The sequence below is a fragment of the Lasioglossum baleicum genome, chromosome 12, assembly GCF_051020765.1.
Source record: "Lasioglossum baleicum chromosome 12, iyLasBale1, whole genome shotgun sequence".
Classification (NCBI taxonomy): domain Eukaryota; kingdom Metazoa; phylum Arthropoda; class Insecta; order Hymenoptera; family Halictidae; genus Lasioglossum; species Lasioglossum baleicum.
In genome coordinates, this window is record NC_134940.1 from 14,021,636 (window position 1) to 14,037,648 (window position 16,013).

A 16,013-nucleotide genomic window follows, 5' to 3' on the forward strand; every position below is an offset into this window, starting at 1 on the left:
CATTCCAATTTCAATATGTACAAGAGTATTGCACAGTTTTATCATTTATTTAAATTGAAGTGATTCGTTTCTTAATCTGGTAGATTCTGTCGCACAAATGTTTGTCTTTCAATAATAAAAAGTAATGTCATTATTATTGTCATGATTATTTTCCATTAAGGATACGAAAAAAAGTAATGATATTTGTCAAAGTATGACGATCGTCGGGGTTTCAAAAAATATGAAGTACAACGTTCATGGGACATTCTGTATTATAAAAGCTGACGTGTAAGAATATTAATGGATCTAGCCATGGTTACCGGTTATATAAAGTACAACGTTTATGGGACACTCTGTACTATAAAAACTGACGTGTAAGAATATAAATGGACTAGCCATGGCTACTATAAAATCGTCAAGAGTAAGTACAAGTAGTAAGCACAAGTGTGTACTTACTTTGCCAAGTATAGCGTGAACAGTTTTATCAAACCAGCGATTTGCGCCCAAATGTCTAGAGCCTCCACCATGGAGAACATGATGAAGCACGTTCGCGTAATCTCTATCGCCGATCCATCGATCCTCTTTCTTTAATGCGTTGTTGAACGTGGCAGGCAGAATATCGTCGTCGATGCACACCACGCAGAGACAACACTCCAGTAACTCCAGATTGTGTCGATTTCGTTCGTCTGCAAGTTTTTCTTATTTCTTAGTCATTTCTAAAGTATTGCTCAAAAGTTGTGAATCACTTATATCAGTCCTGGATGGGAGTCGATGGATTAGGGGAGGGAGCACGAATTGAGGGGAAAAAGTTACCCTCTCTCTCTCTGGCACTACCGACATGAAACGCGTCATGTGACGGAGGTAGAGGGCAAGTAGAGGGGTAGCGTCGTAGAAGGGGAACGGTAAAGTGGGGATACAGGTTTTGCACTCCACCCTTTGGCAAATCAATTTCAACCTTTTGCAAATCAATTTAGACCTTTTACAGATTTTGTACTTCAAATTCACCCTTTTGCAAATCGATTTCAATATTTTGTACAACAATTTCACCCTTCTGCAAATCAAATTCAACCCTTTGCAAATCGATTTCAACCTTTCAAAAAATTTGTACTCCAAATTCACCCTTTTGCAAATCGATTTCAACCCTTTGCAAATCAATTTCAACCTTTCACAAAATAAAAAGTTACAAATAGTAAAGATTTCACAAAATTTTGTTTTAAATGAAGTACCATTTTATTTCTACAAAGTGGTGACTGGAAAATGTTCGTTTAGCAAAACTCAGTATGAACTTGGCAAAATTATTGTATTGCGTGAAGGAGACAACGTACGTTACACGTTTAACAGACAGCTGTAGTAATCTCATTGGAAGTTTTCCTGTTACCCCTGTCAAGGTTCCACCCACCGCCATAATTAACCGCCTGTTCTATATTCACCAGTATTCGCAATATTCCCATTAGCTCCCTAACCCGACCTTACTCAACGAGATCCTGTGACCTACGTCTACAAATCGAATAAACTATCCTGTAACGAGTTAACGATCATGGAGGATGGTTGGCTCGTTTAGCCGGCGAAGTGACAATTATTAGATTATATCCTAAATAACTTTCTCACTTGATAATTTTTTATTTCATTTCAAAACATTGATCAATACAAAATTCCACATTTTGCCGTTCCTTTGTGGCTTTTCAAATTAATGTATATAGGTGTCAGACCCGGGCAAATTTTTTATCTAAAATGAAAATAAGAAATATCTATTTGAAATAATTGATTTCGCACTATTATTTTCAACACTGTTATTTGGGAATAAAAAAGATTTATGAACTGGTAATTGCTTTTAAATAAGTATTTGATGTACATCTTTGCAATAAAGAAAGATTCGAATTTCTTAACAATAAATTCACAGGCTAGATAGTGATTCTAGCAACATTTTTCAACTCAACAAAAGAAATTAAAGGAAATAAATCCACAAACATCTTCAATTTTTTCTTATCAGAATAAATGTTGTGGTTCTCAACAGCTTCGGTTTAAATACGTAATGAAGTCGCTGACGATACAACAAAATATAATAGTTGAAATACTAATCTGTCTGTTTATGAGCAGGATCATGAGCATTTTGATTCGAAATTTGTTTCTTTTGACAATTGCAGAGAAATGGAAATGTAGGAAGACTGTCTTTAAAGTAATAATAATTACACTGCGGATCTTTATGCATTTATGAAGAAATTGGCTGGGTGAAATATAAAACAGTAAAGAATTAGAAAAATTTAGGAATATTGTAATATCGTTTTTAATATAATAATATAATTTATTTTTTAATAATAGTAACAAAGTCAGTACCACGATTGGTCAAATGACCGCTTTCATATTGTTTATTTCCTAATTATTGAAATTATAAAGACGCTACCATTAGAAATTATTCAATGAATTTCTTTATTCGAGCACTTATTATTATAAAAATTGTGAAAAATGTAAATAAATTGAGTCATGTAATTTTTATTAATCATAACCGGTACGGTTAGTGTTAAGGGATGAAATGAATTTTTATTTTATTCCTGCTTCCCACAATCAATGCAAAACATTTTTATTTTGCATAAAGATCCGCAGTCTGGTAATCATAATTATAATGACAAATGTACAGAACTACTTACGCTTAAGTAACTCCTCTCTGGCCTTCGCCCAAGCTGGTCTCTTTGCAGTGGTAAGTATACCGACAGGCGGAGTTCTGGGGTCAGCTTTCGTTTCCATGATGCTGAGAATTTGTTGGACCAATTCGTCCTCTGTTATACGACCTCTGTCGGGAGCTCTGACTGGTACACTATAAAACTACCACCAAACCTATATTGTTTCTTACACGTGTAACCAGAGTCGCCAGATGAGGGGAGGGAACACAAATTGAGGAGAAAAAGTCACCCTCACATGGAAGGATTTATTGTAGTATTTATTTGAATCAAATAATAGCTGAGTAAAATATTAGATAATGAATGCTACGTTTTAATAATTGATGCTCAACAGTAATACCTGATTATGGTGTGCAATGATTATGTTATTTCCCGACATGCTTCTGTCGAGTATAATTTGTTCATCGTTGTTGATCCCTGGTCGCCGATACACGCGGAACATTTGATAATGTTGTGCCATACATAGCGGTTCCATTCCCTTTCCATCTTTTGATTTCACCTTGTCAGGTTCTAAACCGTTTCTGCAACAAAATCGTACTTGTCACGTTATACAGAATTAAAGAACAAATGCTTTTATTACGAATCTTCAGCCAGCCAGGAACGAAATGAAGTAGTGACCACATTTTTATTTTGTCTTCCACAGGCATCAGACAGAAAATTAGTTTTAATCTTTACAAACATTTATGAATGAAACTAACAACATGTTTGAACATCCAAATTGCAATCAGAAAAATGTAGAATTAAACTAACTTTCGTGCACCCAGTTTCTTTATTTGTTTCATCGGTTTAAATAAACTATCAAGGTATAATAATCCTCTTAAAGTATTGCAGCTGCGGTTTGTAAAAATTCTGCTAGTTATCGCATCCATTATTATTTAAACTTTCTTTTGTTCGCCACGTGACTCGTTCCCACGTCGATACAATACGTTAGATTCTTCTTTGGAGGCGACCATAAAGGTTAAAATTAGTTTAGATATACAGGATGTTAAAGGCAGTGCCGTGACGAGGGTATGAAGCGCGTCTAAACGAAGGTACGATTTTACAATTTTTCATTTGCTAAACGAACGTTTGCAGAGGAAGCTGTTGTTACAGGCATTGTTATGAAAATCCTTAATTCTATGTCTAGATTTGGATACCTGTTTTGTAATGAGAGTTCGCTATTTTTTTGCAAGATTTGAGAAGCGTCCAAGCGACCCTCAACCGGGTCGGTATTCTTTGTTTTGCGTCCCAAACTCAGTTGTGCCCGTTTGCGGGCGTCTCTCTCGCCACGCCCTCGTTACGGCACTGGTTAAAGGATGCCGTTTATTTTTAATGGCACACAAACAATACTTATGACATAATTAAAACTGTACCGCAGGTGGAATATCATAGAATACAAATTTTTTTCTGTCTGGTTATTTTTTCATAGTTTTTTGGAAGTCGTCGTTACCTTTTATCAGAGTTTATACAATATTTTTTTATTCCGTCTTTCAACGACAGAAAAAGTACAAAGTTGAAGGAAGATGCTCAAGTTCTTAAGATGACCTACAGGTGACCTTGAGCACCAGAAATCTGATAAAATTGTAGAATAGGGCTGACTAATCTAATCGCGGAGTAGAAAGTGTCGAATCGGAAGAACGCGAAGTCGAGCACAGCCAACCCGAGCTTTCTTCGAAAGGTCTGTCATTTGGAGCTGATTTGTCCGCGGACAAAAAGAAGCCGCACCGAAATCAATTTAGCGAAGGGAGCAGCGCACGTCTGCGAGGAAATCCGGGATCTAAGATCCGTAGAACGCGAGCATAAAGAGACTCGTTGCGCGAGAGAAACGTAAAGGATGCTGCTGCATTGAGAGGATGAAAGCCTTTATCCTGTGCTCGTCGTGGAAGGAAGCAGTCAGGAATGCTTCCTCCTTTTCTTTCCAGAATTAACGCAAATTCATCGGGACAGTTCCTTGAACCCTCCTTCTGCTTTTTCGATCAATGCTACTGAAATATTTACAATCTGCTCTAAATAATATATGTAACTATACAAACACGTTTTAACACTTGAATCAGCGATCACTACAACAATTAGGCAAAATCAAAGTAATTCATTTAATAAAATGAACTTTTCTCTCTTTACTTTTTCAATTATTTTACAGACCATAAGCTTCGACGCAATTTTCCCGTCATAGCAGAAATGAATTTTAAACTCACGAGAAATAGTATTCTGTCACTCGAATATGGGTGACATGGCCATTTTGCTGGACAAAGAGAAACAAATTTTGTAACGTTTGCATATTTTTTTTTTATATCAGAGCTAAAACTAATATTCAGCTAAAATTCTGTTGAAAGGTGTTGTACATTTTAAAGCTGATATTTAGAATGACATTGGAACGAAAGTTCGTAGCGTTTGTAAATTAAAATTGAAAGCTAAAACTCAGATATTTATTCATAGATTTATTCAATAACATATTTTCCATTCTGTTCCATTACTTTTTGCCATTCTCGAGGTAACTTCTCGTGTTATTGAATGAACATATGAATAAACACCTTAATTTTATCTTCGATTCTTAATTTGGAAACGCTACGAGCTTTCTTTCCAACCCGATACATAAAGTTGATATGTACATTTTCGCTTAACATTGCCCAATCTTGTCTTGTTGTTTATCTTTTACAGCAATACTCGAAATTGAATAATTAAAGAATATACTTACACATCTAATAGTTCTTGGTAATTAAGCAGCTCCGTTATAAACCTTGCGAGGAACACTGCAGCATCTTTTTGGTTGGAAAATCGTTTTGGTCTCGCTGCTAGGCCAGGATTACTGTTGATTGGTAAAGCCAATGGGACAGACATATACATATCTTTTAACCACCACTCGGTCGCCTGTAAACAGATCGAAACAAATAACAATTACTTGATTGTTGATTTCATGCATTCCTCCAAAAATGATTAGTTTTTTATATTTTTAACTATGTGCCCCCGCCTTTGAAAAATCTGAAGAAATTATATGTTGGCAACCATAACGAGATGCTAAAACTGTAAAAATGAAAACTTAGTATTTCGTAACTTCGATATGAAATCGACATTTCGAAATTATTTTCGTTTCTTAAAATTCGGTTTCGAAGCTGAAAATTCATAGATGCGCATTCTAATAGCTGTGCAACGTTCACCACTGTCGGTCGGGTTGCAGCATTTTAGGCGAATCTTTAATTATTACTAATTAAAAACGAAGTCGAAATCGCAATATTTTTATTCTTCGATTTCGTACCTTTAGTCGAACACCCTGCATATTCGAGTGCAAAAAGTTAGAGTGGTACAACTAGAACGTGTTAAAGTAATGTAACTATATCAATGTAACCATTTGCAACTTGTTGAAGTGGTTCAGGAAGAGCATTTACATTTAGACCCTGTTTCTTGCAATTTTGATACAGAAAATTGTCACTTTACAGATTTCAAATGAAAAATTTACGAAGTATATAGACTTTTCTTTAATTAATGTAACTTTTGCACTTCAATTATGAAACTGTAATTATGAATATATTAGTTTTCATTGGGAAAGAAGATTTCACTGTAAAGGTTTAATTTGTAATGGATTTATTTATAAGAGAGTTTGAAATCTTTAATTAATCCGAATTATTCCCTTTCGACTTTACGATACATAAATTATTTTATTTTAAGTAAATTAAATAAAAATTATTATTTTAATTTAAGAGTTTGAAATCTTTAATTAATCCGAATTATTTCCCTTCGACTTTACAACGCATAAATTATTTTAAACAAACGTGTAACCCGTGTAAAAAATCTGAGACATGTTGCAACCAATCAATCTCTACATATTTCCATAGCAATTTTACCGTGATAGTTTGTCAATATCTTTCTCGCGGATGCGTCCCGGTAATTGGTTGTATACAAACTACGTAAACGAAATTGAAAGCGTCACGCTTGAACGGGCCGCCATTGTTTAATCCGTATTTAATGAGGCATCGAAGTAATCCTTATTGAATTTTTGTAAAAGTGTCACAGCTGCCACACGCGTGAATATAATTATTCGGAATTTACCTATATACAGCGAATGTGGTTTGTTAAAAGTTATTAAACGGCTTAATCTGGTAATACTAACGTGAATATTATTGTTATTAATTTATAACGACTGTACGGATTCAATATGATCGTGTTAACTGATTACAGCAAACACTCTGGTAATACTAACGTTAATATTTATTGTTATTAATTTATAACGACTGTACGGATTCAATGGTGCCGGTTGCGTTAAGTAAATAGTAATCTTCTTACTAGTTTAAACAAATTCAAATGTTTATGAAGGAAATGTTATATGTAATATATTAGCATTTTTCAAATTACGTTTTTTACGATCAATATTAATAATACAAGTTTCATGGAGGACGCTAAATGGTAATATTTTTTAATTTGTATAATCCGCTCTGTTTTATGTTTTCACTGTTGTCCTTATCCTTTAATTACTCTAGTTTTTATATATTTTTATTATAAAGCCATATTCTTTGAAATCTATATTATATATGTACTTCTTAAATGTAATTATTAGATTGCGGATCTTTATGCAAAAAAAAAAATGTTTGCATTGGTTGCAAGACACAGAAGTGAAATAAAAATTTCTTTCTCCTTTTAATTATCTGGCCAAGCTGAAACCGATTCGCAGGAAACAACGTCCAATTCAACTAATGAACATCAAAATTGCAATTGGAAAAATGTCGAATTAAACTTACTTTTCTGTACCCAGTTTCTTTATTCGTTTCACTGTTTTCGAGAAACTATCAATTCTCTCTATCGGCTTAAAGCATTGCAGCTTTAAAATAAAATTTCACTTTGTAAAAGTTCCGCTAGTTATCGTATCCATTACTATTCAAACTTTCTTTTTGTCCGCCACATAACTCGTTCCCACGTCGATACAATACATTAGATTCTTCTTCAGAGGCGACCATAGACATGGATATTTGTAGAACTTTATGATGGCTGTCATTACAGTTACACGGATTTCCAAGAGATAAATTTGGAATGAGAACGATCGAATGTTTTCTCAGACATTGGTCGCATCGCTGATAAAAAAGCCGGTATGTATACGGTCTGAATCGCGACGTCTATAGCTTGTGGCATACTAGGAAATTGTTCTTTATATAGATTTTTATTTTCGAATGGCAGTTGCACTGTCCGAGAGGTCTTTGTTCTCTAAAAATGTACTGCTTCAATTGACATAGCTACTGCTGTAAGCTCGAAGCATTTGTTTCTTTTTTTTTTAACCACTTTGTGATAGAATTAACGCTTCTCAACGTATATCGTATACGATTATTGCAGTGTTCAATTTCGAAATACGTATTTAAATATTTGCATGGAATTGCACGTTATAACTGTTATAAAATACATTATTTTAATGGACATAAATTTAATCAAAATATTTAATTTATATCTTCTCTTTTATATTTCTAGACTTCTCTCTCTATTTTCCAGATACAGTGATACAATCGTTTCATTTAAATAGTTAAAATTTTAATGGAGATAAATTTAATAAAGATATTTAATTTATATTTTCTGTATTCTATTTTTAGATTTCTATCTCTATTTTCTAGATACAGTGACACAATCGTTTTATTTAAATAGTTAAAATTTTTATTTAAATAGTTAAAATTTAATACAGTGACACAATCGTTTTATTTAAATAGTTAAAATTTTAATGGACATTTTAATAAAGATATTTAAGTTATACTTTCTCTATTATGTTTCTAGATTTCTATCTCTATTTTGTAGATGCAGTGACACAATCGTTTTGTTTTTACCGAACTTGAAAATCAATTTTTATTACAATATATATAATATTAACAAGGAGGGGTCACATCTCTGGGGTCGCCAATTGTAACGAACCTTTTTGTGGTGATTCTAGAGACAAAATAAGCAGACACGTGTCCGTGCTTTTTTGCCAATACTCATTTTTTACAAAGATATTTAACATATAATTTTTGGATTTCTCTGTATACACACTTCACCCCTTAATAGTCTTTCCACGTTGATAACGACATAACAATATTCTAGAATTTTATATTTTTCACTGCATTATATATATTTCACCGAGTTACTTTCTTCAGAAATGCATAAAAATCCGCAGTCGAATAATGCCGAACTAAATATTCGCGAAGATCAAGCTTGAAGTTTCTTGGTTGCAAGACGAGTTGAACTCGTGCTGTTCGATCGTATGTTTCATCAATCGTCTCGTCTTTACGCGAAGTTGCGCAAATGGTGTGCAAACGGTGCCACGCTTTGTGCGCTGAACGCAACGAGAACGCAAATCAGTCCGCAGAACTCTGTGAAACGAACTCTCGCTGGGCAACATTTCTCTGGCGGTACGGCGGCGCTTTGATTCGCGTGAATGCGATTAACCGAATTGTGAGTAGGCAGATGAGAAAGTACCTATCATCGAGCGGTATGGATTTAGTAGCGAGAGTTCAATACACTTGTTCGCGAACTTTTAAACGACTGAGAATTCGAATGCTATCAGTTCAATTGCAAAATTATAAAACCAAAATCGACCAAATAATTGTAAAGGTATTATTAAAAAGAGGATGATCAGACGAGCAGTGTGTTAATTGAATAAAAATAGGTTCATACCTCTAGTTTTATTCAATTTCATTTTGCTATTTTCCACTACAAATTCGAAGGCACTTGAAATAATTTTTGTTCAAAATATTGCACATTTTCGTAACTCCTGCTTTAATAAATATTCTAATCTTTCAATCATATGCTTTTTATATCCTTCATGCGTAGTAATTAGACTGCGGATTTTATGCATTTATGACAAAAATTGGTAGATACAAATTAAAACAGCGAAAAGCTGATAATTAGACAGATTAATTGATAGAAATAATATAACAGTATTTTTAAGGTCAAATGACCTGTTTTATATTTTTCATTAATAATTTTCCTACAATTATTGAAATGACGAAGTTACTTGCATGGAAATTGATTCGATAAATTTCTTTATCCAACCACATACTGTAAATAGAGCCTCGTCATTTTTGCAAGCTACAACATTTCCATTGCTTTTAGTGCTCGGTAGGTTTAGTGTTAAATTCTTTTAATGGTTTTACTGTTTTAATTTACACCTACTCATTTTTGTCAAGAAGGCATAAAATCCGAGGGGTTGTGTAAGAAAAACTTTATAAAATATTCGAAACTGTTCGAAAAATAAGGGAGCCATCAAAATGTTGTTCTTGGTAGAACTCGAATCTCAAGGCTCTCCGAATCCCATCACTACGTGTAGTATTGCATCACGGACACCATCAACGCTTACAACATGGGGATGGAGTCGAATGTGTGGTTATGCGCCGCGACACGTCTACACGCGTGGCTCGTTCGGATAGCAATGATTCGAGAGAACGATAAAGATCTTTCGCACGTACCGTCTGATCCGAGAGGTTTCTTATTCATCGCGGGCATGTGATTATAGCCCAGGTTGCTTTGTGCCTCCCTTCAGAGTTTCTAGATGAGTTCACTGGTGGTCTCCGCGCTTTTCTGTACGACGAATGGGGGTAGTACATTGATCACTGACACGTTTCGTCAGATTTACCGGGATTTTTTGCTTTTCGTTGCTAGGGCAGAGTCGCCAGATGAGGGGAGGGAACACGAATTCAGGGGAAAAACTCTGCCAGTACCGGACACATACACGAAAGATACGAAACGAAATGTTGTATGGGATTGGCAAGAAAGTAATTTCGGTATTTTAAGGTGAAATGAAAACCGAATTTCATTATTCAAGCGATGAACTTTAATCAATACAATATTTTAAAATATAGAATATTTTAAAATAGAACAAAAGGGAGAATATCTTGGTCATTAAAATTCATTGGTTGGATAAAAAAATTGGGCTCTACTTCACCTTAAAATACCGAAATTATTTTGTTGCCAACCCACGTCCTTGAAAGAGGTGATTCCTAGGATCGTTTCAAGTACACTGTTTAGGAATTATTAACGAAAAACCGCGGAGCAATCAAAGCACGGCTACTGGGGGCTCGCGCTGAGCCGGGCGTTGGCATTGGCCGAGCCGGAACTTTCTGCTTTTCGTTAACCCATTGCCCTACGATTTATTTTACGGTTTCAGTGATTAGAACTATTTTTAATTCGTATATTTTCTTAAAAAAGGAGAAAATTTCGTCAACGACGAAAAATTTCCACAACGTCAACAAAACCAAAGTAGAATTTTATTTCGGTTTAAAGGAAACTAGTAGCATACATATATATTTATTAGACTCTGTTTAGAATCTTCATCATGAGTCAGACACGATATTTCAGGGGAAAGGGGTTAATAACTCTTTAACAAAGCTGCGGAGAAGATTTTCTCAAAGGAAAAAGTTACTTAAGATTACTTCAGGAATCAGCCCTTTTTGGGAAAATGATTTGATTAAATGTTGTACGCTACCTATACTTGGAATGTTGAAATAAGTGTTCAGATGCTCAACATCAAAAAATTGTATCAAATTGTCCATAAAGAATCTAATTTGATCTTATTGTTGATGTACAATACTTCGTTATTGCTATATTTATTCGCAAATCCCAAACTTATTTGTTTGCCAATATTTATTGTATTACATAATATAATTTATAGCCCATCAATTCTAATCCTTCTGAAACGAGAAAAATTACGATCCAGGATCACTTTATCGAAGACCTTGATACGATATAAAAGCCGCCCGTAAAATGTGAAACGACCCACTAACACTAAAGCACTCGCACATCTCGATATGTATGCGTACATGTGCACTGAAAATGGGTTGTTGCTCGCCTAATTTTGTAGCAATCCTACATCATTCGAAGAAACAAGATTATTTTTTATTTCTATTCATCAAAAACCAAGCTATAGAAGCAACAAGCACGTGGTTGCCTTATAAAAAAATGACAAGAATTAATTTATTTAGACTCTGCCCAGTTATTATTATAATATGTGCTTTAATAAAGTTATTTATTAAGTAATTTCTTATGACAGTATCTTTATAATCTCATTAATTGTGAAATAAAAAATCTAGAACCGGTCATTTGGCCGGTCTTGGTACGTTTAGTGTTAAAGGATTAGCTTTGTACCTCAAAGTTTTATATAATAAATCTATAGACTGTTACGGTGGTAGATCTAACGGTAAGCCGACTAGGGTCCCACATTTTAAATTTTAAGAATTTTTAAATAAATTTATCTAATATGTAACGGTATATGAAATTTTTCATTACTTTTCTTTTTTCTTAATAAGTTTACGAGAGTTTTCTTGTAACTTCTATTTCTAACTTGAGTTTGAGGGCCCCAAAATTTTTACCGCTTGGGGCCTCCACTTGACTTGAGCCGCCACTGAGACTGTAACAAGCATTTCTTGATCGAAACGTTTTACAAGAGTCGCATTCTAAAATCGGACATTGCAACAACCTAATATTTACAAATAATGTTTTATTTCAATTATTTCGTTCAAATACAATAATAACAAATTTAAATGTAGATGTGCTAATTTTTGTAGCGTTTAAGTATTAAAATAGTTCATTATTTCTGCATAATTAATTGAAGGATATGCTAGCAGGAGTTATAACATTTTCACGCAGGCAAGAGCAAATGACAGTCGGCGCAGGAGTTCCATTTAACTGTTCGTTAAGACTAATTAACTGCTACTCCAATCAGATGACAATGGTGAAAAACGATTACGTAAATCTGGCCGCTTCTCGATCTATCGTGCCTTCACTACGCGCGATAAATTACGAAATCAAAGTGGAATGTTCCACGAGGATTTCTGTGGATATTCTGCAATTTAATGAGAACCACTCACTGCTAACTTTATTCACGTAATGTGGAGTATTTGCTGCGCGAATAATGGACTACCTTTCATTCTCTTTGACTTCATCGTTAAACTGATAATATCTTCTGTTCCAAGACAATTTCAGCAGTTAAGAAATCACTTTACCTTTGCCGCACAGTTTGCAACCCATTAAACTATTCATAGTACAGTGGAACAATATTTTTGGGACACCCTGTATATTACGTGTCCAATTGTACGTTTAAGTCAAACAGATAAAGTTTCGAATAATGTTTTATTTAAATTATTTTGTTCAAATTAAATAAAAAACAAGTTTGAACTTATTAATTAGGAATTATTTAGAGCATCTTCTGAAATCAACCATGCAACTACTTTATTTTCGAAAAGTAACGCGTCGAACATTTCTGAATACAAAAAATGAATTGTTCCGGTTCAGGTTCTTTTCTTAGTACAATTTTTATTGTACGTTTAAATCAAATAAATTATTTCCAAATAATATTTTATTTCAATTATTTTGTTCAAATTAAATAATGAACAAGTTCGAACTTATTAATTAAGAATTATTTAGAGCAATGCAATTACTTTATTTTCGAAATGTAACGCGTCGAACATTTCTAAATACACAAAGTGAATTGTCCTGGTCGAGGTTCTTTTCTTAGTGAGTATTGAACTTGTTCCTAGTTCTGGATTCAGTGTTCCGGAAGAATATTGAAAACTTCTGTATACCTTTTTCCACCACCTTGAGATGTGCAGAGGTGCGCTTTGGAAACCATTGGCGCATACATACACAAACAACAGTGGTTACGGGCCGACGAGTGGTCGATAACGCTGAGTTTGCGCTGACAAAGAGCCACAAAATGAATTTAACAGAATTGCACATACATATTCGCATCTACGCAATTCACTTTCCCATTAAAAGATGAATAACTTTTTCTTAAATATTTACATATTTTCAAATTTTACTTCTACAGTTTTGGTATTCATTCTTTGGGAACGTCTAATGGAGAGCATACTGAATTGAAAATATTTCCATTTACTTTGTACCACAATAATAATAAATACACACACAAATTATTAAAAAATAGTAAAGTTATTCATCTTTTAAGTCTTTTGAATTGGAACAGTGACTTGTGGCTTGTGGGCCACCTTGCACATGCACTGATTAGTTTTAGACTTTATCATACTTCGCCTTTTTCCGCATACTCGAGTGCTACGGTGGCCAGTTATTTGCATGATCCATTAGTGGGTCACTGTACTATTTTCTTACTTTCTCCGTGACAAGGAAATGAAAAATTCTAACAATATATGTAAGTCCTGCATAGCACATGCACGTAACCAGAGTCGCCAGATAAGGCTAGGGAGCACGAATTGAGGAAAACGCAGTTACCCCATCTCTGCCAGTACCGAATTAGTCACGTGACATTGTGACGCATGTACGAGAAATACGGAACGCGTCACGTGGCCGGGCCGCGGCGGGAGGGTGGGGAATAGAATCGTAGAAGGGGAAGGTAGAGTTGGGACACAAGTTTTATTTTGGTGACTCTAATAGAAGTTACATACAAGTATATATTTTCCGTTAATAATTTTAATGTGTCGGAAATAATGTCAGTTTGCATTTAAATAAAATAAATGCATAAAATCCCCAGTCTAGCAATAAACAATCATATGTGGTAATAAACAAATGGCGATTTAGCAAATGTACGTAAACGAGTGACGTTAGTATCAATAAATAACAAATTGGTTTTCTGATTCAGAAATTGAGTACGGACTGCAATGGCATGAAACTGTCGTCATTCGTATATAATATTTCGTCATTTGTTAATGTAAATGATTTAGTTTAAAAGTGTTACAGGTAGACCGCGGATCTCTATGCATTTATCAAGAAATTGGTTGGGCTAAATATAAAACAGTAAAAGATTTTTAAAAAATTCAAGAATGTTGCAATGTTGCTTTTAATGTAACAAAGTCCTTCTATATTCCTGCTTCTCACAATTAATGTTATATGACATTTTCTCCTGTTGAGATTTTTACAGTGAGGCATACAATACTAATAACTAGATCTCCAAATGTTTATGCAAAATAAAAAGTTTGTGCATCAATCGCGAGACGCAGGAGCTAAATATAAATTTATATTCTTCATTAATAATTTTCATGTGGTGAAAGTAATATATTACTACTCTTAATATGTAGTACTCTTAATTATAAATGCATAAAATCCGGAGTCTCTCTCTACATTAGTAGATTCCGTTGAATTCCATTGTTATTAAACAATGGAGAGAACTAGAGTGAAGGGTAAAAGAGGTGGGAAGAGGGAACGAGCGAGAATGAGAGAGAGAGAGAGAGAGAAAGATATGAGAGAACAGTTTAATGGGGAAGCGGCGTCGAGTTCGAGCTTCTGTTGAAGTCTCTGTAACCGGACCCGCGCAGCGGGAAGTTCAATGGACGGGATTGATGTCTCCGTAAATTCGGAACTATTGCGTCACGAGGAAAATACGCAAACAACATCTACATACATGTATGTATGTCTAATAATATCGCCCACTTTAAATATTTTTGTTATCCATAATAATTACACTGAGGGTTTTATGCATTTAGGACGAAAATGGGCATGTACAGTTTAAAACAGAGGACATACTAAAAATATTGAAGAACATCGATATGTCAGTTTCAGCTTAATAGGTTAATTAAAAGGAGAATACAATTTTTATTTGGCTCGTGTCCTGCAATCACTGCAAACATATTTTATTTTCCATAAAGATCCACAGTCTAGTAATAATATCAAGAAATAATATCTACGAAACTTGCATGGTATGGAGGGGGGAAATATTATGATGCGAACACTTTGCACATGGGCGTTTTGGAAATTTCAAGGTCTCCTTATTACCGTACATGGAACGGATTACCTTTTGCATCGTGAATCGACAAAATATGAAATTCTGCTTAACACTAAACCTACCACTGCCAGTCAAATGACCGGTTTTATATTTTTCATTTTGCATTTATTGAAATGATGAAGTTGCCTACATGGAAATTGATTCGGTAAATTTCTTTCTCTAAGCATACACATATTGTAATCAAAATTGCGGAGAATAGAAATAAATAGAGCTTTGTCATTTTTATAAGTTAAAACATTTTAATCGCTTTCAGTGCTCGATAGGTTTACTGTTAAAAATGTATAACTCTTCGACAACAAAAGATATTACAAAGAGTTGGAAAGATTGTTGCATTGTATTATTGTGGCTACCAAATTGTGCGGGAAAAAATGGTTCAAAGTGCACTTTCTGGAACTGCACTGTGGGTCTCGGAAACTCAGAGCGTCATTAATTATAATGTGACATGCACATGAGTGGCTTGAGATATTAAACCACTAAATATTCACATTTTCTGCTTGTTTCTCTAAAAAAGAACTTCGAGTTTCTGAGACTCGAGTGTGAAAGTACATGTCTCAAAAATGAGTGCGATGTTCCAGGGTTAACTTACTCTGCTTGCGTGCAAAGCATTTCATAATTTTTTGGATGTACAGGTTCGATAGCTTCCCTTGTAAGCAGTGAAAGCTGACGTTTACAAGTGGAGTTTTTTTTTT

General features: G+C 34.3%; 1 protein-coding gene across 2 annotated transcripts in view; it reads right to left on the reverse strand.

The window, feature by feature from the left end:
• Vacht (Vesicular acetylcholine transporter) overlaps positions 1-16,013 on the reverse strand; it is a 130,347-nt gene that overhangs the window by 15,995 nt on the left and 98,339 nt on the right. For both annotated transcript variants that reach the window (XM_076435028.1, XM_076435027.1), the window contains exons 5-8: positions 5,329-5,501; positions 2,995-3,175; positions 2,625-2,799; positions 436-665 (exon numbers count right to left, since the gene is read on the reverse strand). In XM_076435028.1, coding sequence (XP_076291143.1) covers positions 436-665; positions 2,625-2,799; positions 2,995-3,175; positions 5,329-5,501 — 759 coding nt within the window. The remainder of the gene's footprint in view (positions 1-435; positions 666-2,624; positions 2,800-2,994; positions 3,176-5,328; positions 5,502-16,013) is intronic.